General features: G+C 41.2%; 1 protein-coding gene and 1 long non-coding RNA gene across 4 annotated transcripts in view; one reads left to right on the forward strand and one right to left on the reverse strand.

The window, feature by feature from the left end:
• LOC125484747 overlaps positions 1-5,807 on the reverse strand; it is a 17,783-nt gene extending 11,976 nt beyond the window's left edge. The window contains exons 1-2 of the long non-coding RNA XR_007263560.1: positions 5,502-5,807; positions 5,219-5,384 (exon numbers count right to left, since the gene is read on the reverse strand). This is a non-coding gene — a long non-coding RNA (uncharacterized LOC125484747). The remainder of the gene's footprint in view (positions 1-5,218; positions 5,385-5,501) is intronic.
• A 191-nt stretch (positions 5,808-5,998) lies between these two features.
• Positions 5,999-23,946, forward strand: part of ache (acetylcholinesterase) — a 36,697-nt gene continuing 18,749 nt past the window's right edge. The window contains exons 1-2 of one of the 3 annotated variants that reach the window (XM_048604762.1): positions 5,999-6,677; positions 6,835-6,920. In XM_048604762.1, coding sequence (XP_048460719.1) covers positions 6,518-6,677; positions 6,835-6,920 — 246 coding nt within the window. In that variant the 5' untranslated portion in view covers positions 5,999-6,517. The remainder of the gene's footprint in view (positions 6,678-6,834; positions 6,921-23,946) is intronic. The other 2 variants (XM_048604763.1, XM_020522386.2) reach the window with 2 other exon arrangements.

Here is a 23,946-nt window from a genome sequence, read left to right on the forward strand (position 1 = left end):
TTATCTGCTTTCCGGAGGGACAACTCTCTCCGTGACTCCCTTGTCCGCTCCACACTCCCCTCCAGCTCCACCACACCCGGCACTTTTCCCTGCAACCGCAGGAAGTGCTACACCTGCCCCCATACCTCCTCCCTCACCCCCATCCCAGGCCCCAAGAAGACTTTCCACATCAAGCAGATGTTCACCTGCACATCTGCCAATGTGGTATACTGCATCCGCTGTACCCGGTGTGGCTTCCTCTACATCGGGGAAACCAAGCGGAGACTCGGGGACCGCTTTGCAGAACACTTACGCTCGGTTCGCAACAAACAACTGCACCTCCCGGTCGCGAACCATTTCAACTCCCCCTCCCATTCCTCAGACGACATGTCCATCCTGGGCCTCCTGCAGTGCCACAACGATGCCACCCGAAGGTTGCAGGAACAGCAACTCATATTCCGCTTGGGAACCCTGCAGCCCAATGGTATCAATGTGGATTTCACAAGTTTCAAAATCTCCCCTCCCCCTACCGCATCCCAAAACCAGTCCAGCTCGTCCCTGCCTCCCTAACCTGTTCTTCCTCCCACCTATCCCCTCCTCCCACCTCAAGCCGCACCTCCATCTCCTACCGACCAACCTCATCCCGCCCCCTTGACCTGTCCGTCCTCCCTGGACTGACCTATCCCCTTCCTAACTCCCTACCTACACTCACCTTTCCTGGCCCCATCCCCGCCTCTTCGACCTGTTTGTTTCCTCTCCACCTATCCTCTCCTCTATCCCTCTTCTATCCGCCTCCCACTCTCTCCCTATTTATTTCAAAACCCCCTTCCCCTCCCCCTTTTCTGATGAAGGGTCTAGGCCCGAAACGTCAGCCTCTCTGCTCCTATGATGCTGCTTGGCCTGCTGTGTTCATCCAGCCCTGCACCTTGTTGTCTCAGATTCTCCAGCATCTGCAGTTCCTACTATCTCTAAAATGATAACATTATCAATTTGACACTCAATGGATACTGCTAGTAACTTACTTTTAAGAATTTCTTCCAATATTTTTGCAAAGAAAAACATCATACCTACTGCCTCACCAAGCATGAGGGTTTCTGCCATTAAAGCACTTTTTACCACAGTTCTAATATGTTTAGCTTCCTAAAACAAAGGGCAACACTTGCCTCTCTTTCCCACAAGAAAAAATACAAGCCTTCCTGCACTCAACAACCCATCACAGAGATAAGCACCATTAAAAACAACAAGTTTCACATTCCTGGGATCTCTGAATTATGCAAATATCAAAGCACAATGCTCCATTTTTAACTTTCTCAGTATTTTCACTGCCTAAATAATATCCACCTTGGAATCTTTCATTGTTGTACTCAACTCTAATACTTCAATACTAGCATCTGGCCCCCTTTGAGTACTCAGCCAATTCAGTTGTCCAATTAGATTTTACAGTTTCTTCAATTCAGTTTTCAAAGCCTCTGCAATATTTTGTGAGGTTCTACTTTGACTAATAGCAACAGGTTTACATTTCCAAATCGGATTGCTGATGTAACGTGACACTTGATCCACTCTGCCTGATTTCCAATGCAATGTTCCAGAATGACTCAAAAGCCTGGCTTCCAAATTTTAATTCTGCTCTAAGCCGAGTTATGACAATGGTTTCAAATTCACTGTTCCCACCCCATAAAAATCATCTACATGCAGCATAAGTATGCCTAAAAACTGCCGGAAACATGACAGATATCTAATTTTGACTTTTGGGAGTTAAATTTGTGGATAAACATAGATTAAAAATCACAACCTCTAAAAAAAATCCTAAGGAAGTATTCCTTTCCAGTTTCATTCATACTACAATGGGGCAATCGGTGATCAGTCATAATATGGAGGACACATGTCAAGAAATTGGTGAGACCATCTCAATACAGTTTACAGGTGACAATATTAAAGGACAACTATAACTAATAGAAATGAGTACAGAAATACTGTTGATAATTTTGAGAAGTGAAGAGACTTATAAGAGAATGAATTCTAAAAATGCTCAGGGTGCAGTCAATGAACATTTCAAGTGCAATTCAAAATACTATATTATCATGAATTGTCCCAAACACTATAATAAATTATTCAAAATTAACAATGAAGGAAGATTCAGAGAAAGAAGAGAGAGATACAGGTCAAAGGGAGGGCATTGCTTTTCTAGCCATCGACATTTTAATTGAAGTCTGAAAGCTGATTGCTAAATAAAAATATTAATCACAACCAGCCGCGTGGAGTTAAAGATAGGGAGCCAATTCCTCCTCCTCACCTGGACATAACAATATAGATTAGTAAACTATGAGAAAGCTCCTTCCGCAGCAAGCACAGAAGAAAGTGTCATTGTATGAATGTTGAAGAGTATAATTAGTGAAGGATACAAAGAAGTGAATGGGGATAAACTTGTCTGTGACAAAGATCATGGGAGTGCACAGCCCATAGGGGATGTTAAGGCTGTAGGATATCAGTAAATATAGATAACAGAGTTTATATGGTGTAAAAAGTTTTGTGAAACAGAATGGCAGTGATCTGAGGGGATAAAGACAAAGAGGAGCCAATTGAAGCTTGAAATCAGCAATTAGCATTCGCCTAATGCAGTGATTGAGAAAGAAGGGAGCAAGGAAACCTCAGTGACAAACTGAGGGTGTTGCTTGAGGTACAGTATATGGGGAAACATGGAAGATGGTGAAGTGCTGGAAAAAGGAGCATGCATCACAGAAGAAGGAAAATCAATCTGACTTGGTAATAAACATCACATCTGTAACTAATTGTACACTCAGAGGGTGAAATTGTCTTTAATACTGTGAAACAAGCTTGGAGTTTATTCTTCACTACACCAGTTTTATTCTCCATTCGGTTCAAAACCTTTGTCCAATTTTAGTTTGAAACAAAGTAAAGATGACGATGAAATACATTTCCAAAAGGTTTCACCTATTATTCTGTGAAATTTATTGGAAAGAAGATCAAGTACATAGAAAAATGAGCTCTTGTTTACTGAAAACTTGTTTCTCATTGTTGGTGTGGACCAATTTCACATATTACTATCACTAAATCAATTGTTTTTACCACATTTAATGTTTTAATACAAGTCAGAGCCAGCCTGCATAAAGAATTTTGGATAGAACGTCCCAATATGACATACTGAATTTCTGCTTTGTTAACAGTTAACTTGCTATTAAAAATACACATAAAGGTGGATATCATACCATAAATATATTCAAAACATTAATATACATTTAAGGATAGTAAAATGTAGGGTACGCAGGGTAGATTGATCTTAGTAGGATACCAGGTCGGTACAACATCGTGGGCCGAAGGGCCTGTACTGTGCTGTACTGTTCTATGTTCTATGCTCTAAATCCAGCTTTCATTCACATTAACAGGCTTACATCTTCGGCAAAGCTGCGATCATCATCAGATTGCCACTCCTACTTTTCTCCGCCCTGATAGTGCTCCACATTTCTGCCAAGTACTCTGACCCCAAATTCTTCAGAAATGCAGAGCATACTCTGGATGGAGTACGCCATTCTAGTGTAGTAGCAGTGGTAAGAAGTCAAGACATGCCTCCTTTTTAGTTAGCATTCCTTGACAATTTCACAAACAGCAACAATGATACATTTAGCTAAAATGATTTTACCCACACAGAAGACTGAATTTCTTTTTTGAATGAAACCAAAGCTACCCTCTTGATTTGTTGCATTTTAATTTCATAGAATCACATAACTCTAAGGTTTTGGAGTAGATTTGTAGCTCGGGTTGTGGGTGTTGAGGTTGTTGATGGTGGTTGGCTCACCGAGCTGGTTTCTTTGACCCAGTTTTTTGGATATCAAGGTCAGAAGATGCCTACACGAACAACATCAGGAAGATATTACACGCCCCGTCACACTCATCACACTACCCTACATCAGGAACACATCGGAACTAACCACAAGACTCCTATGACCGCTGGGCATCAGAGTGGCACACAAGCCCACGTCAACTCTACAACAACTGCTCACCCGAACTAAAGACCCACTCCCCGTCATGGACAGGACCAATATCATCTAAGATCCCCTGCAGAGACTGTGAGAAACACCACATCGGACAAACAGGAAGGAAATTAACAACAAGCGTACATGAACACCAACTGGCTACAAAAAGACACGACCAATACTCACTCATCTCAATCCACATGAATAAGGAGAACCACCAATTCGACTGGGACAACACCAAAATCCTGGGACAAGCTAAGCAGAGACAGGCACGGGAATTCCTCGAAGCCTGGCACTCCATGAAGAATGCCATTAATAAACACATAGAACTCAACCCCATATACACTCCACTACGAAGGAAAACCGGAAGTGAGGCAATCCAGCTCAACGGACTCCAGAGTTTAAAAACCAGGCGGGAAAACACACCAACGCTTCATTGGAGGCTACACTGATGATGTTACCCAGCATGGTAACGAAACGTCTGCAGAACAACAAACCAGCTCGGTGAGCCAACCAACCGCAACACCCACAATCCAAGCTACAAATCTACTCCAAAACCCTACATTAACAGTTATTTGAGTTACCAGTTGGAAGTTGGCCATTTTAAAGTCATTTTTTTTGCATATAGAGTACAGGTACATTTTTTTTTTGCTTTGGAATGCCCTAACCCCATAGGAATCGATGCTATAAAATAAACATTATCTTGTTTATGACTAAAGCTTTGCTGCAGTTATTTTTAAATTGGAGCACTCAAAAAAACTAAAAGGGAGCTAAATAATCCATACAAACTTGCAATTCACAGACATTCTGCAGGCACCTAGTGTATTCATGCATACCTCATTACAATATGATCTACAGCAAGTATTTCACATGTATACGTTATAAGTGTTAAATAAATAAGAAACTCATGGTACTATTACTTTACTGTAAATTTAATTTGTAGTGTAGTTTTGTAGAGGTGGTCTTGTGGTTCAGTGAGTAGTACATCTGTCTGAGTCAGATGCTTCAGGTTCAAGTCCCATTCGGGCACTAATTAGCCATGGAAGGAGCATTCATGATGCACATTACTCACCAATCTGCTAATCTTTCCATCACGTGAAGGCAAGATTGGAAGAGATTTGTGGTCAGCTATTACTACCAATATGCCTTACCAATGTGACAACACATAGCAGAATTTCCTCAGGCTACATGCTATATTGAATGAACGTAACCAAAGAAGATGCTGTTGGGAAATAATGCTACCTTACCTGTTGTATAACAGCTCAGGTGGGTTCAGAAAGTAATTGCATTGAGTACTGCTGAAGCTGATGTTGCTCTTGGGTGACCTGATTTACTTGTTTCTTGGGACCCTCCTTTGGGGATCCTTTGGATATTGGTGAGGAGATGGGGTAGTGAGAGTGACCGATGTTGATGCTAAAGGCAAAAATGATAATGGCAGTCAAATTAGCCAGAAGTGGAAAACAGAGCATGTAGCACATCACATTTATCCTGGAAGCCATTGAGATGAAGTACTGAAATATTCTTCCTCACCATTCATGTGATCTTGATGGCATGCTAAATTAAGATTTTGGTTGGAGAATTAACCTCACCACTCTCCTTGGCTTCAAGTCAACATTTCTTGCTTTGAGTTAAATCCATTGGCATCCGTATGTTATGTGCTGTTTTGCAATAATACATTGGTTATTATCCTCACACTTCTGTACTGCTGTCAGAGCACATTGCTGATGTCTTGCAGTCTGCTACTATGACCTTCACTTGAGTTTAGCGTAGCTGGATTCTTTGAGATATGTGTCAGATCCAAAGCGAGTACTCTACAAACATTGTAGTTTCCCTTGGGACCTCGGGAATTCAAGCAATCCTCATCTGTAAGGCTATCAACACAAGTTTTGCCTGTGCCTTTGAAGTAGAGCTGTACAAGCATGAAGAATTGATAGGACAGAGGCGCAGCCCAAAATTATTGGAAGCAGGTGGAGGTCATGCATTTAAATCTTGATACTTAATCTACATTCAAGCGTCCTTCAGTGGTGGTAGAGGGGCTGTAAGTGATATTCTGGGGCACTTGTTCAACATTTAATTGTACACTGAATTGCCTAATCTTTCAGACACACTGCTGATACCTCTCTACAGCAAGAAGTGGAGATACCCGAAACCAGTGTGTGCACCTTATATATCCCAAAACACCGAGAACCCATTTGCTTATACCATTTCGAAAAGCAGTTTTCTTTGCCTGAATGTTATTCTGCCTAAATCACGTCAGTATTCCCGGTACACGTCCTCAGCGATAGTCGGCATTTGAGTGTAACAGCAACCTCTCACTGATTCCACCATTCTACTCAAGTGCAATCAAAGTTAATTTTAAAATTCCCACAAAGACCCAGAGTGAAGTCGGAGGTTGCAACAGCCTTAAAACGCAATGTTGGTTGTTCCTTCTCTCCCTGATCTGTTTGTGTACGTTTTCTCTTCGGGATGTTACGCTCTCCCATCCGACGGGAGCCGGAGCCGGCCACCCACCAGCGCCGCGATGTCGCCGGCTTGTGCCCAGGGGAATGCGCGCGGCGTGGCGGTTGGTGGGGGCGGCGCGCGCTTGCGCTGCGCGGGGACAGAGGGAGCTGCGCGTGAGTCGGCAGGGTCGCGCGGAGACAGGCCGGCAGCTCAGCGCGTCCTCACTGAGCGTGAGGCCGGGCGGCGAGGGCGCACTACACGAAGGTAGGTCTGGGGTTTTGTGCTGGGGGTGGGGGGTAGGGATTGGTGACCGGCTCCTGGTCATTGTTAGTTCCGCTACTCTCACCGTCAACTTTGGCTGGCCACTTGTGAGGGCAGTGCGTGGACAAATTTCAGTTTTCTTCTATCTCTATTTTGGAAGGATTAAAAATCGCCGTTTCTGATGGAGAACCGCCGAGGATATTACTGACGTCCCGAAGGGTCACCGTGGGATCCTTCTGTGCCTTAGTACGTTGCCTAGCAACCTGACCCTTTTAATCACAACCTGGGAACCGAGCGAGAGGGAGAGACTGATTTGGACTATTTCTGCTCATGGTTCACTGCCGCACAAGAGTTCAGCCTTCCACCTGAAGTTACTGTGTTGATTTCAGCAGCAGTGAAATTCAACCTAAAATAACAGAGCTCCGGCTGTGCACTGTGTTGTGAACATACTGGCACAGTCCGGAGTAAACCTTTCATGCCCCTCTGTTTGAGGATGCAACGAAAAGCAACAAATTTATGTATTTACACAATATACCTTTGTGTATTCACGCAAATGTTACGTTTCTGTACTTGCAAACAAAGCTAAACCTAATGGCATCGAACGATACGAATGATAGAAACATCACCAGGCTATGTTTGTCAATTTGCACAAGTTTTGTCACTTTTGTTTTCCAGCAATAAAAGAAGTTGCTGATCAACATTTTCTGGTTAAACATTTACATTCCTGATCAAAATATTGCTGAAGCGAATTTCTAGTCAAAATATTTAGAATGCAGTTTATGACGTTTGCAAACATTTACAATGTTTTTTCCATAGCATTAATTTCAGTAAACACAGTAAATGATAGTGCATTGATTTTTTTTACATTGGCATAAATCTTTGGAGGAAGTTGTGCGACCTTGTTGAATCAGAGATAGTAGGAACTGCAGATGCTGGAGAATCCGAGACAACAAGGTGCAGAGCTGGATGAGCACAGCAGGCCAAGCAGCATCATAGGAGCAGGTTTGGCCTGTCCGTCCTCCCTGGACTGACCTATCCCTTCCCTAACTCCCCACCTACACTCACCTTTACTGGCTCCATCCCCGCCTCTACGACCTGTCTGTTTCCTGTCCATCTATCTTCTCCTCTATCCATCTTCTATCCACCTCCCCCTCTCTCCCTATTTATTTCAGAACCCCCTTCCCCTCCCCCATTTCTGATGAAGGGTCTAGGCCCGAAACGTCAGCCTTTCTGCTTCTATGATGCTGCTTGGCCTGCTGTGCTCATCCAGCTCTGCACCTTGTTGTGCGGCGTTGTGGGCAGCTTTGTGTTCAAGTCCCACTCCAGATTTGATGACCATGGCAGGGGAGGGGACGTAATGGTCTACTTGTGTTATCACTGTTAATCCAGAGAGGAAGCTAATATTTTAGGGACCTGGGTTCGAATTAAAAAAAAGTCTGGAATTAAGAGTCTAATGATGACCATGATTTCATTGTCAATTGCCAGAAAATCCCATCTGGTTCACTAATGTCCTTTAGGGAAGTAAACAGCCATCCTTACTTACATGGTCTGCCCTGCATGTGACTCCAGACTCTCAATGTGTTTAACTCTTAACTGCCCTCTGAACGATCAGAGATGGGAATTAATGCAGGCCTAGCCAGAGATGCCCACATCCTGTGAATGAGTAAAACAAAATTAGGGAAGTCATGCAAAAGCTATACAAGGCACTGTTCAGACCACACCTAGAACACTGTGAATAGTTTTGGTCTGCTTAAATGCTATAAATGCTAATTTAGCTAGTGATGCCTTTGTCTTGTGAATGAATAAAAAAGTTGCACGTGTAAAGCGGCCAAAGGAATTGAACAATATCCTGCAAATCCTTCAACATTTATGGCAGTTGGAACCCCTCAAGCTATGTATAGCCTCTGAGTTTAGAGTTAAGACCTCTTCCATGAAACTTGTAATGGAAGCCGAAATGTGATTCGTCTACCTGTCTGTTACTAGTCACTGGAAAGTGAGGAAGAATTGATTTTGCAATAATGTATACTAAAGAAAATTATAATTCAAATGGAATATAACAGGATGTTATGATGAGTACCTTTTAATCCAGGAAAAAATCACTAATTCATATTTATAGTTGTAGTGTCAAGTTGTAGTGTCCATGCAACCTGTGAACTGCTAATCTGCAAAAAGTGCATGTAAAAATAGTTGAATGATTAAATTTGTTGAATAATGAGATGCTGACATGTTTGCTGCAAGTCAATACATTATCCTAAAGTTTTTTTTTATAATGAATCTACTAAATAATAATATAATTAACCTTAGTTTCCCAATGCAGTGTTGGAAAAAACAGTCATAGTGCCTGCCCTTAATTACTATATGATATCAATTCTCGGTTGGGTGAACCTCCATAAATGGTGAAGTACCCTATCATCAAATAGCCATGTAAAGCACACAATGTCTTTGCTCACACATAAAGAAGTTACTTGAATGAGACATTGAAGGAAGACGACTGTAGTGTTTTATTTGATATGTCGGTATAGTATTATGAATGGTATGTTGGCAAGCACAATGCTCTTGATTACAAAGTGGTTTTACAATTATGGATAGTTCAAAAGGGTCATTGTTGCAACAAACCACAAATGTACTTATTATTTTATTTGGTAAAGTCTCTAATAAATGTAGATAATTAATATAGTATATGGGTTTGGGATTAGGATGCAAGACAAAAAGAAAATATTCCCACCGGGATGATTGATCATTTTTCAATGCACCCTTGTTTCGGAACCAACAACCACTTAAACATTGTGTTTCCATCAATCTTGTCCAATCTGAAATAATTTTGAATTCATCTATCAAATAATCCAAAAAGCTAAATTGTGAATGTTAGAAAGAGAGATTTACCCAGTTGAACAAGCATTTATTTGTAGTTTTAACATACGATAAATGCACAACTCCTAATCCAAGAGCCAGTTTCCATCTGTGCTTTTTATTTATCGGTGCACAAGTGAAACTCCTGGACGGAATTGAATATATTAATATTTACAATGACTTTTTGTTTTAATGAAAAAAAGTCTTTTTTAAATATTTTCAAGAGTATTTGCCTTTCTAGGCAGCATTCCATTGAAGCACGGTGTTTTGTGAAATTTCTGAACCTATGTACTCCTCCCAAACAAGTGAACGCTCACCAGGGTGATCAAGCAACCCCACAGGTTGTAAAAGTGAATTTACAAGTCACACTTGAGTTTCTGACAGGTTACATTTCACAAATTATTTATGATTTGTTTTTCAAACTAAAATATACCTTTGTAGCAGTTAATTGAATAAACGAAGGCAGAATCTTACATTATTTTGGCAATGTTTGAGTTGCATCTAGTGTTTTTGGAGTGGTTTCTGCAATGAGGCCGAGAGAAATTTCTGGTTATCTTACTAAACACACCTCACTAACTACTTAACCTGCCTCTATAGCAGCCATCATGTCTGATTCTGGCTCAATCTTACCCCAAACAATTCCCAAAATAACTCGCCAGTCAGTAGATGTCTCAGAATTCAAAGTATCCCTTGCACCAGCACCATCTTTAACAGTCTGTTGTGCACCCAGACAAGCACTGTAAGTTCGGAGCTGCCTTGCTTGGTTTCTGACATTTGTCCCAGATATCGCATACAAGGGAAATCGGCGGCCTGCTTTGCGGGCAGAGATTTGGAGATACTGCTAGATAGGGTGGTGTAGACATGGGACTTTCACTTCCTGAGGAACAACAGTGACAGTGATGACACCACATTATGCCAGTCTGGTTTGAGGTTGCCACTTGGATTAATGCAGCCTCAACAATGTAAAGGAATATTCAGCTCTGTAGGAAGAAAGTCAATGACATGGATGTGTCTGGCCAGTGCTAATGGAACATGCCCTGAAATGCTAATGCCTCGTATCCAACAGGAGGTCATTTGAAACCAGTGGCAAGCTGGATTCACCAGGTAGCTGCTCTGGTTTTCATGTTGAGATTTCACATTATCTAGATTTTTAGGTGAGATGGTATAATAAAAGGCTGAATATTAATGAGGCAAGTTTTGCCTTTAGTAAACTTTTTAGCTAGCATTCATCTTCTTTAAGTTGGTAACTTATTGCTTAGCGTGAAACTTGCTGCAATGGTTGTCAAAAACAAAAGATATCAAGATCAGTGTTGCCAATATTGTTGTCCAATTCTTCCATAAATCTCACTATAGCCATCTTGCTTCCATGTCTATAAGATTCTGTCAATAATATGCTTTTACTGAGTATATTGAACATACCCACTGCTCTGGGAGTCAGGCAATAAATTCTTCCGACCTGGATTCTTGTTTGAAGCTGTTGTTTTGTGTTGGATCCTCCAGTTTAAACACAGTTTAAGGTTAATAACCTGCTTACATCATCACCCATACTTTGCTTTTTTTAATTCATTCATAGGATATGAGCATCACTAGCAAGGTCAACAATTCTTGGCTACTCCTGATGGCCCTTCAGAAGGTGATGATGTAGTGCCATCTTGAACAGTCTATCTAAAGTTGGTAGGAAATTCCAGGCTTTTGACCTAGTGACAGTGAAGGATCAACTATGCAGTTCTAGGTCAGAACAGTCTGGCTTGGAGGTGATGGTGTTCCCATGTACCTGCTGCCCTTGTCCTTTTGAAGTCATAGAGGTCATGGGTGGTTTGGAAGATGCTATTATTTGAATACATTTCAACCACATCCTGCCTTTTCTGGATTATAACATCCTCTGACCATGTCCAATGGCAGCAGCACTTGCCCACTCCCACAGCATTAATGGAACTAATCCTCAAACTAATGAGATGTTGGTTGCAGAAAGGGATGCTGTAAGGAAATATCATCTAGCATTGTAGAATACTTACCATCAACTCTTAAATACATTTGCTTCCATTAATGAGTTTAGTTGATGGACTTTGTTTTATAACTGTCAAAGATGATAAAGCAATGTGAGATGTGACTCCTGTTATGTTGGCTGTAATAATTTATAGATGGTAAACTGTAACCAATAATTTTGAACACAACTTCTCAGTCAAATGTTTTTATGACATGAATTTAATAACATTTTAAAATGAAGCACAGCAAAGTCAGGATGTTTGAATCCAATACTTTATAATGTAGATTTTAATGAAATTCACACCTGTAATGTAATTAATTTGCATATAAATATGATTTTAAAAATCTCATATATGATTTCAAATTGCTTCCAATGCATCCATCTTTCTGCTCTGTTTACATGTATCAATGATGTTGCACTAATGATGTAAGCAGGGGAGTTTGATAGCGCTGTAATTGTGTACTTGCTTGACATTCTTTTGTGTTTACCCAGATTGAGATGCACATGCTTTCCTTCTCTTTTAAGAAAACAATCCGCTGTTTATTTTTTCTTTTCATATTACACTAATCAATTTATTTATTTGCAATAGGTGAAGTGGGATTGGAAGTTCTAACATTTAGGTGCAATACCTTTTGCAGCATTCCACATGTTTGTCGTTCAACTAATTGCATCTGGATACTTCCCAACCGAACCAGGAATTAATCTAACTGCAAAAAAATTTAGAAGCCTTCCTAATCTTTTTGAGGAAAATTAATTCCAGTCCTGTTTCTTCATATAATGGACAAAAAGAATGATGTTGAAATGAATGCGGACATCTCAATTTATGCTTTTCCCAGCATGTCTTTTAAAAGCTAAGTAGCTTTGTAATAAAGTTCATAGCATTGTGAGCATGTCACAATAAAAACATTTTTAAAAATGCATTTCCTGAGATCAGAACTCAACAATTCTTAAAACTGACACTAAGGACAATAACTATAAGAGCCGATGTATGTTCTTTCTTAAGCATTTCATATTATGGTATCTGAGTGTGAAAATAGATAAGTCCCCTGGGCCGGATGGGATTTATCCTAGGATTCTCTGGGAAGCTAGAGACGAGATTGCAGAGCCTTTGGCTTTGATCTTTGTCGTCATTGTTTTCAGGAATAGTGCCAGAAGACTGGAGACTAGCAAATGTTGTCCCCTTGTTCAAGAAGGGGAGTAGAGACAACCCTGGTAATTATAGACCAGTGAGCCTTACTTCAGTTGTGGGTAAAGTGTTGGAAAGGATTATAAGAGATAGGATTTATAATCATCTAGAAAGGAATAATTTGATTAGGGATAGTCAACACGGTTTTGTGAAGGGTAGGTCGTGCCTCACAAACCGTATTGAGTTCTTTGAGAAGGTGACCAAACAGGTGGATGAGGGTAAAGCGGTTGATGTGGTGTATATGGATTTCAGTAAAGCGTTTGATAAGGTTCCCCATGGTAGGCTATTGCAGAAAATACGGAGGCATGGGATTGAGGGTGATTCAGCAGTTTGGATCAGAAATTGGCTAGCTGTAAGAGGACCGAGGGTGGTGGTTGATGGGAAATGTTCATCCTGGAGTTCAGTTACTATTGGTGTACCTCAAGGATCTGTTTTGGGGCTACTGCTGTTTATCATTTTTATAAATGACCTGGATGAGGGCGTAGAAGGATGGGTTAGTAAATTTGCGGATGACACTAAAGTCGGTGGAGTTGTGGATAGTGCGGAAGGATGTTGCAGGTTACAGAGGGACATAGATAAGCTGCAGAGCTGGGCTGAGAGGTGGCAAATGGAGTTTAATGCGGAAAAGTGTGAGGTGATTCACTTTGGAAGGAGTAACAGGAATACAGAGTACTGGGCTAATGGTAAGATTCTTGGTAGTGTGGATGAGCAGAGAGATCTCGGTGTCCATGTGCATAGATCACTGAAAGTTGCCACCCAGGTTGATAGCGTTGTTCAGAAGGCGTACGGTGTGTTAGGTTTTATTGGTAGAGGGATTGAATTTCGGAGCCATGAGATCATGTTGCAGCTGTACAAAACTCTGCGGCCACACTTGGAGTATTGTGTACAGTTCTGGTCGCCGCATTATAGGAAGGATGTGGAAGCATTGGAAAGGGTGCAGAGGAGATTTACCAGGATGTTGCCTGGTATGGAAGGAAGGTCTTATGAGGAAAGGCTGAGGGACTTGAGGCTTTTTCCTCGGATGGTGATGGCTAGCATGAGGGGACATATCTTTAAATTGAAGGGTGATAGATATAGGACAGATGTCAGAGGTAGGTTCTTTACTCAGAGAGTAGTAAGGGCGTGGAATGCCCTGCCTGCAACAGTAGTAGACTCGCCAACTTTAAGGGCATTTAAATGGTCATTGGATAAACATATGGATGATAATGGAACAGTGTAGGTTAGATGGGCTTCAGATTGGTTTCACAGGTCGGCACAACATCGAGGGCCGAAGGGCCTGTACTGGGCTGTAATGTTCTATGTTCACTTCAATATCTACACCTCATATGATGGTATAACTCCCTTCTTGCTGCAGTTCGACATAGTAAATTCATATTGTGACAGTGGAATGGGTTTTGTATTAAACACTTCTATTCTGAGGATCTTATGGATTAAAAGATAAATTGTAGCATGTGATGCAGCTGGCAGTGAAATTATGCCTTATGATGATGTCAAAAATGCAAAAGAACAAATGACCTATATAATTAATCTATTTAACAAACCATCTGTCAAATAGCAGCTTATGAGTCATACAATTTGTTTTCAGATATTAGAACAGCATGAGACCATCATTGATATAATTTCTGTTGGCTCCAAATTTCAAATTACTTTTGAGACTATATTTCACAAAATTTTGGACATCACAGCTTCCAAAATGTATAATAGCAGGCACCCACTATCATTTTTGTACTTTTCCATTTGGCTATTCCAGTTTTGCTGTTCAGACAAGTTCAGTTTATAATCTTTTGAAACATGGAGTGTACAGTGCCCAAATCCTTTGAATTAATTTTGAATCCATAACTAAATAAGACTGCAACAGTTTCAGGTTGAATAGAATCTTTATTGTATCCAAACTTGTTGATTTTTTCTTCATCATGTTATCAGTGTGCACTGTTTGGTGGTGGCGGGTGGGGTAACAAAAGACCTTAAAACAATTTTACTATCTGGTTATAATATAGATGTCTTTCCCTGGTTCTAAATGATGGATAAAATAAAATTTTACTTGTATATAGTTCTAATACAATCCATGCCAGTACATAGCAAATCACTATCGTCTTTATATAGTTGGGTCAAAACATGTCATTAGTTTACATTGTGTCACCCCTTTAGAATTCTGTCAAATGTAAAGAGGAATTCAAATTTGCTAAAATTAGCGCACTTAAATATGATTATCCTTCTTTACTTCATTCCATTTACCACAAATTGCTTAAGACACTGGGGTTATTACTTGAGAAGCACTGTCTTGTCTCTACCGTAATGGTATATGTCCTGCCAATGCACTTGAACAGGAAGTTGGTAACATTGACATTATTTGTGTGCCTGAACTGTACTGAAACTCCACAATGGAACCAGAAGCAGTGTGCCCTTTGTTGTTGCCTCTTTTTCACATCTCTGTCCTTTGCCTCCACCACCGCCCCCCCAACCCCATACCCCTGTTCCATTGCCTTGCTTGCAGTATGCTAAAGAACCTGTGCACTTTGGTTGCTGTATCAGCAATGTAATAATTTTAAATCTTGTCAATATGGATCCAATTGAAATCTGGTTACAAAGCATATTTTTTAATTCAAAAATAATATCTTTAATATCAGGGCTTGCATGTATGGAGAATGTGTTCCTGGGAGTTGCATTAAGCACTACAATTCAGTAATTCATGAATTGTGCAGAGATTCTTATGCTCCCAGTTTTTAAGAAGTGAGCATTAGAAGAATTATGCCTCTGGAATTAAAAGACTATTAGGTGTAGAAAAGCTATGATAAATTATTAACTTGAATAGTCTTTAGAATAATCAATGATGTTTTAATTTCCAAAATTACTTTGATTAAGTTGTGCATGGAAAGTTAGAACTATCAGATAAGTTTAGATTATTGCGTAGATGAACAAGTGGTTAAATATTCCTAGGTAGAAGGTTACCATCAGAAAGGGACCTATTCACAAATAGTTTCATATGGCGTATATTGGGATCATTTATCATTTATGTTAATGATTTGATGAAAGATATTTAAGGAACCATCGATAAAGTCACAGATGGCACAAAATTAGTAAATATTCATTTGTGTAGCTTTGCTTAAGGAAGTGAAAATATAAGATACAATAGTTAAGTGATGTAAGATTTGGGATGTCTACATTTGAAATTTGGGCCTGTAGGTTTTGACACATGGAGAAGAATATTCAGCTTCTAGAGAATGTGCGGAATTGTAATTGCTCTTAATTATCAGTATGGACTCCAAGGAATAAATGCAAGATAGCTTGGTAGCATGAGGAAACCTGACAACATCAGACACTTGAAGATCCTATGATTTTAACAGCCAGATCTAACTTAAGTAATCTTGCAGACTTTCACTAAACAACCTGTCAAATTGGCAGTTTATCCATTGAGTTTGAGCACAAACAAGCTGCAGGAGTCTATGGCGGGTAACCAATAAGGTAGAGTGGAGGAGAGTCAGGGACGAAGTGTTATGTCTTCGAATTTTCATGCGTTAGAAGCAATCACAATTTAGATCAGTGCTTCCCAAACATTTTTCCATTGTTGATCCCATTTTGAGGCTTAGAAATTGCTGTGACCTCAGCGTGTGAAAAGCTGTGAGAGTGGTAGATGCATAGAAAGCAGGGAGATGGTGCAATTGACAAGCTGTGAGAGCTGAGGATGTCTTATTTTCTTTCTCTATTTTTAACCATACATCTGGACATTCTTTCACACCCAACCGAAGGGTGATTCCCACACCAGCTAATCACCATGACATTTTTTTTCAACTAGTAATCATCAACAGTAAATAACAAATTTTTCCAATTGTTCAAGCTTTGTGCAGAGCCCACTAAGAGCACTGCATTTTTACCCAAGGTGAGGCAGAGTTAGAAAGAGAGGGAGAGTTCCAAATCAAAATGGACTTGGAAGGGGAGATAAAGCACTCCACCCCTTGTGGGGCCCACATTTCTCTAAAAGCATGAAGAGTGGACACCGCATGCTACATGTTTAAAGATACCTAGGCCGGAATGTAGCTGTGAAAGAGGGGCAGGCAGTCAACAACCTGATGCTGTTTCAAGATATTATCTATCAACCTGTTCAGAGACAATATTAAATAGCTCTGGAGTGGCTGGGACTTGAAGCTGGCCTCCTGGTCCAGGGGTAGGGACATTAGAATAGACCAGATTAGAACAGAATGTCATTTGTTGTCACGTGTACTTAAGTACAGGAGTACAGTGAAAAGTTTACAATGTCACCCCTTATGGCGCCACCTTAGGTACAAGGTACCTAGGTACAAATCTTAGATACAGAAAGAGGAATAGAAAAAAAAATAAGTTGCATTACCTTACAGTGATTTATTGAATAAGCCAGAAATAAGACATAGATAAAAAGGATAGACATTACAGTCAGATAACCAAATGACAGATAAACATTACATTGCAGTAGCTCAATGCAGGGGCTTCCACAAGTGGGCTGATTGGCCTCGTAAGCTGTTGACTGCCTGCACCATACCCCAGTACAACAACGATCACTGCTCCACTGCAGGCCTCCAGCCTGCTTCGCTCCGGCTCTCAGACGCTCTGCACCGCTCCAGGCCTCCAGCCTTCTTCACTTTTACAACTACTTTGTAGTTTGTTTTCTTTTCTTATAACCTTTTGTTGCTAATCAACCTGTTCAAAGATGTTATTAAATACCTCTGGGACTTGAATCTGGGACTTGTACCTGGGCCTCCTGGTCCAGGGATAGGGACATTATATAACCATTACTTTATGAATAGTTTTCTTTTCTTTGTAAGTTTTAGTTTCTAATCAACTTGTTCAGAGATGTTATTATACTCCTTTGGAGCAGGTGTGATGAACCCGGGTGCCTCAGTTCGGGGCTGGGGACACTGCAACTCTTCCACAAGAGGGTGTCCATGAGGCCGTTTCAATTTTTTTTAATTTAACTTATTTTTCTAATCAACCTGTTCAGAGATGTTATTATGCACCAGTTAGATTGACCAGTAAAGGCAGACACAATACTGTTTCTGTAAACAGGATTTAAAGGGGCTTGTTAGCTGTTAACTCTCAGTTGGAGTTCCACAGTAGTTATCTTTGCCTTACACCTCACAACCACGCTGGGGATTGTGACCCACGGTTTGGGAAGGCCCACTTTGCATTTAAAATGATTGAGCTTCATTCAGTGTGTATCTTCCACCAATCTATGTAGCTGGCAGACTGATAAATTGATATGTTGTTACTTGGCACATGACTGCATTTGCAACAGTGAATGTGGTACTTCGGCATACATATTTGCATTACAATTTTTTCCTAGCTCTACAAATAATGTAACAGTGGAACAGGAAGGAATGAGTGGGCTGAAGATTTCATAGTGAAACATGAGTTTGGTAAAAGAAGTCAGTCTCCAGCACAACTTGGCGAGTCAGCACCCGCTGCCTCAGATTTGCTGGTAAGATTTGTACAGCTTGGGCCTCCCCCTCACATATTGTTAACTTCAATTTGCAGTACTGATGATGCCAATGGGACGCAATGTTTGATGTTAATCGGCCTCCCCCTGCTGTTTATAGCTTTTGATGACTTGATCTATGTTTGTTAAAGTTTAAGTGGGTGGAAAGTGTTGAGTTGCATTTGCTCAATACTGATATTTTAATCCCAAACATCTGCCATTTATCTGTGTGGGGACTGAGGGCAATTTAAACAAAAGGCCAAAGAGTTTGGTTTATTTAGATAAATACAAGCTTTATGGGAATATTACTGAGCATTTTGAAATAGACTATTGGATAGGTTATGAGAGATAAGGGATGATGCACGTAGATAGGATTTTAGGTAAATATTTAGGTTTATTGTAGAGAATTACTGTTCTTTGGAACAGACTACCTAAACATGCAGACACTATGGATTTCCCACACTCTTCTAAAAAAGGATCATGAAAGTTCTCGGAGGGAAAGTATTTCTAACTTTGGAGGATAAATTTTAACTTTGCTAGTATTATAAAGATTTATAGACTAGTATGGTCTCCTGAAACCTTACTTTAGTGAATCAGAAAGCTTTGTTTTTTTCTTAGTTCATATTCTCTCACCTAGGAATTGAGAGACTCAACAGTGACCCAGTTTTTTTTAAAAGTACGTTAGTTGGATGGACTCCGATCTGATGGCCTTTGCCAGTCTCTTTTCACATATTTATATATTTATGAACTGGTTGGAGAAATGCTTTTACACGTTGAACACTTTGTAGCTGGCCATGTGACCTCTGCTGTAAGTTGCTTTCATTTTCTTGAGTAGCTATTTCTTTCTATTCAGTTTTTTTTGTGAGATGTGCCAGCATCCTGTCGCTGGCTGACCAGCATTTCTTGCCCATCCCTAGTTGCCCTTGAGAAGGTGATGGTGAACTGCCTTCTTGAACCGCTGTAGTCCACCTGCTGTGGGTTGACCCACAATGCCATTAGGGAGGGAATTCCAGAATTTTGACCCAATGACAGTGAAGGAACAGTGATATATTTCCAAGTCAGGATGTTGAGTGGCTTGGAGGGGAACTTGAAGATGGCGGTGTTCCCATATGTCTGCTGCCCTTATCCTTCTAGATGGAAGTGGTTGTGGATTTAAAGGGTGCTGTCTAAGGATCATTGGTGAATTTCTGCAGCGCATCTTGTAGATGCTGCTGCTACTCAGCGTCGGTGGTGGAGGGAGTGAAAGTTTGTGGATGTAGTGCCAATTAAGCAGGTTGCTTTGTCCTGGAGGGAGTCAGGCTTCTTGAGTGTTGTTGGGGCTGCACTCATCCAAGCAAGTGGGGAGTATTCGATCACACTCCTGACTTGTGCCTTTAAGATGGTGGACAGGTTGTGGGGAGTCAGGAGGTGAGTTACCCGCTGCAGTATTCCTAGCTTCTGACCTGCTTTTGTAGCCACGGCATTTAAGGGGTGAGTCCAGTTGAGTCTCTGGTCAATAATAACCCCCAGGATGTTGATAGTAGGGGATTCAGTGATAGTAACATCATCAAGGGGTGGTGGTTAGATTGTCTCTTATTGGTGATGGTCATAGCCTGGCATTTGTGTGGCACGAATGTCATTTGTCACTTGACAGCCCAAGCCTGGATATTGTCCAGATCTAGCTGCATTCGAACACAGATTGCTGCAGTATCTGAGGAGTCATGAATGGTGCTGAACATTGTGCAATCATTGGTGAACATCCCTACTTCTGACCTTATGATGGAGGGAGGATCATTGAAGCAGCTGAAGATGGTTGGTCCGAGGACATTACCCTGAGGAACTCCTGCAGAGATGCCCTGGAGCTGCGATGATTGACGTCCAACAACCACCATCATCTTCCTATGTGTCAGGTATGACTCCAACCACCGAGAGTTTGCTCCCTGATACCCGTTGATTCCAGTTTTGCTAGGGCTCCTTGATGCCAGATTTGGTCGAATTCAGCCTTGATGTCAAAGGCTGTCATTCTCACCTCACATCTGGGATTAAGCTCTTTTGTCCATGCTTGAAGCAAGGCTGTAATGAGATCAGCAGCTGAGTGGCCCTGGCAGAACCCAAACTGGGCATCACTGAGCAGGTGCTGCTTGGTGATATCTTCCATCACTCTACTGATGGTCGAGAGTAGACTGATGGGGTGGTAATTGGCCGGGTTGGATTTGTCCTGCTTTTTGTGTACAAGACATACTTGGGCAATTTCCCACATTGTCAGGTAGATACTAGTGTTGTAACTGTACTAGAACAGCTCCGCTAGAGAAGCGGCAAATTCTGGAGCATAAGTCTTCAGTACTATTGCCAGAATGTTGTCAGGGCCCATAGCCTTTGCAGTATCCAGTGTCTCCAACTTTTTTCTTGCTATCACGTAGAGTGAATCGAATTAGCTAACGACTGGTATCTGTAATCCTGAGGACCACTGGAGGGTAGCCAAGAGGTATCATCCACTTGGCATTTCTGGCTGAAGATTGCTGCGAATGCTTCAGCCTTATCTTTCGCATTGATGTGCTGGGCTCTTTCATAACTGAGGATGGGTATAATTTTGGAGCCTCCTCCTCTAGTGAGTTGTTTAATTGTCCACCACCATTCACGACTGGATGTGGCAGAACTGCAGAGCTTAGATCTGATCTGTTGGTTGTGGGATCGCTTAGCTCTGTCTATCACTTGCTGCTTTTGCTGTTTGGTGTGCAAGTAGTCCTGTTTGGTGGCTTCACCAGGTTGACACCTCATCTTCAGGTATGCCCGGTGCTGCTCCTGACATGCCCTCCTGCGCTCTCTGTTGAACCAGGGTTGATCCCCTGTCTTGATGGTAATGGTTGAGTGGGGGATATGCTAGGCCATGAAGTTACAGGTTGTGCTGGAGTACAGTTCTGTTGCTGTTGATGGCTCACAGTGCCTCATGGATGCCCAGTCTTGAGTTGCTAGATCTGTGCGAAGTCTGTCCCATTTAGCATGGTGATAGTGCCACACAACACAACAGAAATTATTCTCAATGTAAAGGCAGGACTTTGTCTCCACAAGGACTGTGCGATGGTCAATTTTACTAATACTGTCATGCACAGATGCAACTGCAGCTGGCAAATTGGTTAGGATGAGGTCAAGTATGCTTTTCCCTCTTGTTGGTTCCCTCACCAGCAATTAAAACATATCATATAGGTTTGAGGTATCAGAAGTGTCCAGCTGAAAAGTAAGGAAGAAATATTTGCAGAAGAGCCAGCAGACTGATCAGGGCCAAAGTGCATGATGTAAATATTGTGGAGGGTATCACACAATAAAACAGGATGATGTCAAGCATGGGGAAAGCAGCGTTCCATGTATAAGAAGCTGAATCACTTTGCTTACATATGCATTGCTATTAAGAAGCAAAGCAAACCTATGAAGCTGGATGTTAGAGAGATGTCAGATGATGATTCTGATAAATCACTTCACAACATTTGCAAGTTGATACAATCAAGTGTAAATGTGGTAAATGGTTTATGATTGTTAGAATGATGGCTGTGGAAGGACAGCATCAAATAAATGTCAGGTATCAGATGAGCACTGGCTCTTCATGCAATATTGTGAGGTTCACAGACCTGTGTGAACTAGCTAAAAATGGTGATCCAAAAATCAATACTTTGAAGGTGAGGCAAGTAACAGTTATATAATGTGGAAACAGGCCCTTCAGCCCAACTCATGCATGCTGACCAGGTTTCCCAAACTGAACTAGCCCTATTTGCCTGTGATTAGCCCATATCCCTCTAAAGCTTTCCTATCCATGTTCCTGTCCAAATATCTATTAAATGTTGTAATTGTATCCGCTTCTACCACTTCCTCTGTCAGCTCATTCCATGTACACACCACGCTCTGCGTGGAAAAAGCTGCCCCTCTGGTTCCTTTGAAATCTTGCCCCTCTCACCGTAAGCTACTGTCCTCAAATTTTGGACTACCCTACCCTGGAGAAAAGGCCTTGGCTAGTCATCTTATCTCTACCTGTCATGATTTTATAAACCTCTATAAGGTCTTCCCTCAGCCTCCGATGCTGCAGGGGAAAGAATTCCCAGCCTATCCAGCCTCTCCTTATAACTCAAACCTTACATTCTCAGTAACATCCTTGTAAATCTGTTTTGCATCCTTTGCAGTTTAGTAATATCCTTCTTTTGCAGGGTAAGTATATGATGCAGTAATTCTCATCCCAAATGGATAAACAAAGTTAAGAGTCCAGGGCAACAGGAAGAACAAAGATCAATGGTTCCAGATCACAGAGGTTAAACATAATCCATCTCAGTTGAAACAAGCTTAAATATTATTCTAGTAACCCTCTACATATGCCAAAAGAGATTTGCAGCATTTCGCAGGCCACTAAGCTACAGATTGCTGAACACATCCTAAAAGATTACACAGATGTTCTTACAGGTTTTCCTGGTGGATATCATTTCAAAGTTGATGAGAGTGTGAGATCAATTCAGTATTTGTAGAAGTATTCCAAATGGCCTCAATTCCAGCTTTAAAGACAAAGTAGAGGAGCTGAACAGGTAGGGAGTTATACAGAAAGTGACCACTCTTACTGATTGGATTAGCAGCAGAATAGATGTGGAAAGAAAAGAACAGAAAGCTGAAAGTATGCATAGATCCAAAGGATCTAAATAACGTTCAAAAGAGATCTCACTACCCCAAGCCAACCATTGAAGGAATGTTGCCACAATTGCGAAAGCAAAGGTCTTTACTACTCTGGATGTAAAGAATGGATACTGGGCAATGCAGCTGAATGAAAGCAGCAGTTCTCTGACTACCTCTGGACACAATTTGGGGGATTTGGATGATGGTGCATGCCATTTGGTATTTCCACTGCTCCAGAAAAGTATTGTGAGCTTCACTGAATATAAGCTATCATGAATGATCCGCTAGTCCATGGATCTGAAGATACAATGGAAGAAACAATTGCAAAGCACAGTCAGAATCTAGTGCAGCTGCTGGAGAGAGTTTGCCAAATGAGCTTGAATCGGAACAAGAAAAGGATCAATTGTGGATTATATACTTTGAACTTTGCCCAAATCCTGACAAGCTGAGAGCTGCATTAGTGTGATCAACAATTTATTGAATTCACGAACTACCTTTCTTTGTTGCATTCATGAGATGTGGGCATCATTGGCTGGATGAGCATTTTATTACCCACCCCTTATCCTGGATATTATCAATCTTCTTTTGTTGTTGAATCAGCATTAATCCAGGCAAGAGGGTATTCCTTCACACACCTGATTTGTGCCTTCTAGATGATGTATAGGCTTTGGAAGTCAGGAGTCGAGTTACTCACTGCGAAGTGTTTAGGCACTGACGTACTTTTGTAGTCACAATTTTCATATGAATAGTCCTTGAGTTTCTGGCTAATGGTAACCTCAGGACTTGATAGTGGGAAATTGCTAATGGTATTCACATTGAAGGTCAAGGGGTGATGACTAGATTATCTCTTATTGGAGATAGTCATAGCCTGGCACTTGTATGGCATGAGTGTTACTTGCCATTTGTTAGCCCAAACCTGGAAATGTTCCATGTCTTGCTGCATTTGGACATAGACTGCTTCGGTATGGTGCTAAATGTCGTGCAATCATGGACGATCATTCCCACTTCTGACCTTTGTGATGTAGTGGAGGTCATTGTTGAAGATGGTTAGGCCTAGGACACTATCCTGCAGAGATGTTCTACCAGCTGAGCTGACTGACCTTCAACAACCATACCCATCTTGTTTTGTACCAGTTTTCTAGTTTCAATAAGTGACACCTCATTTTTGTGTGCCTGG

The sequence above is a fragment of the Rhincodon typus genome, chromosome 13 (assembly GCF_021869965.1).
Source record: "Rhincodon typus isolate 14 chromosome 13, sRhiTyp1.1, whole genome shotgun sequence".
Lineage (NCBI taxonomy): Eukaryota > Metazoa > Chordata > Chondrichthyes > Orectolobiformes > Rhincodontidae > Rhincodon > Rhincodon typus.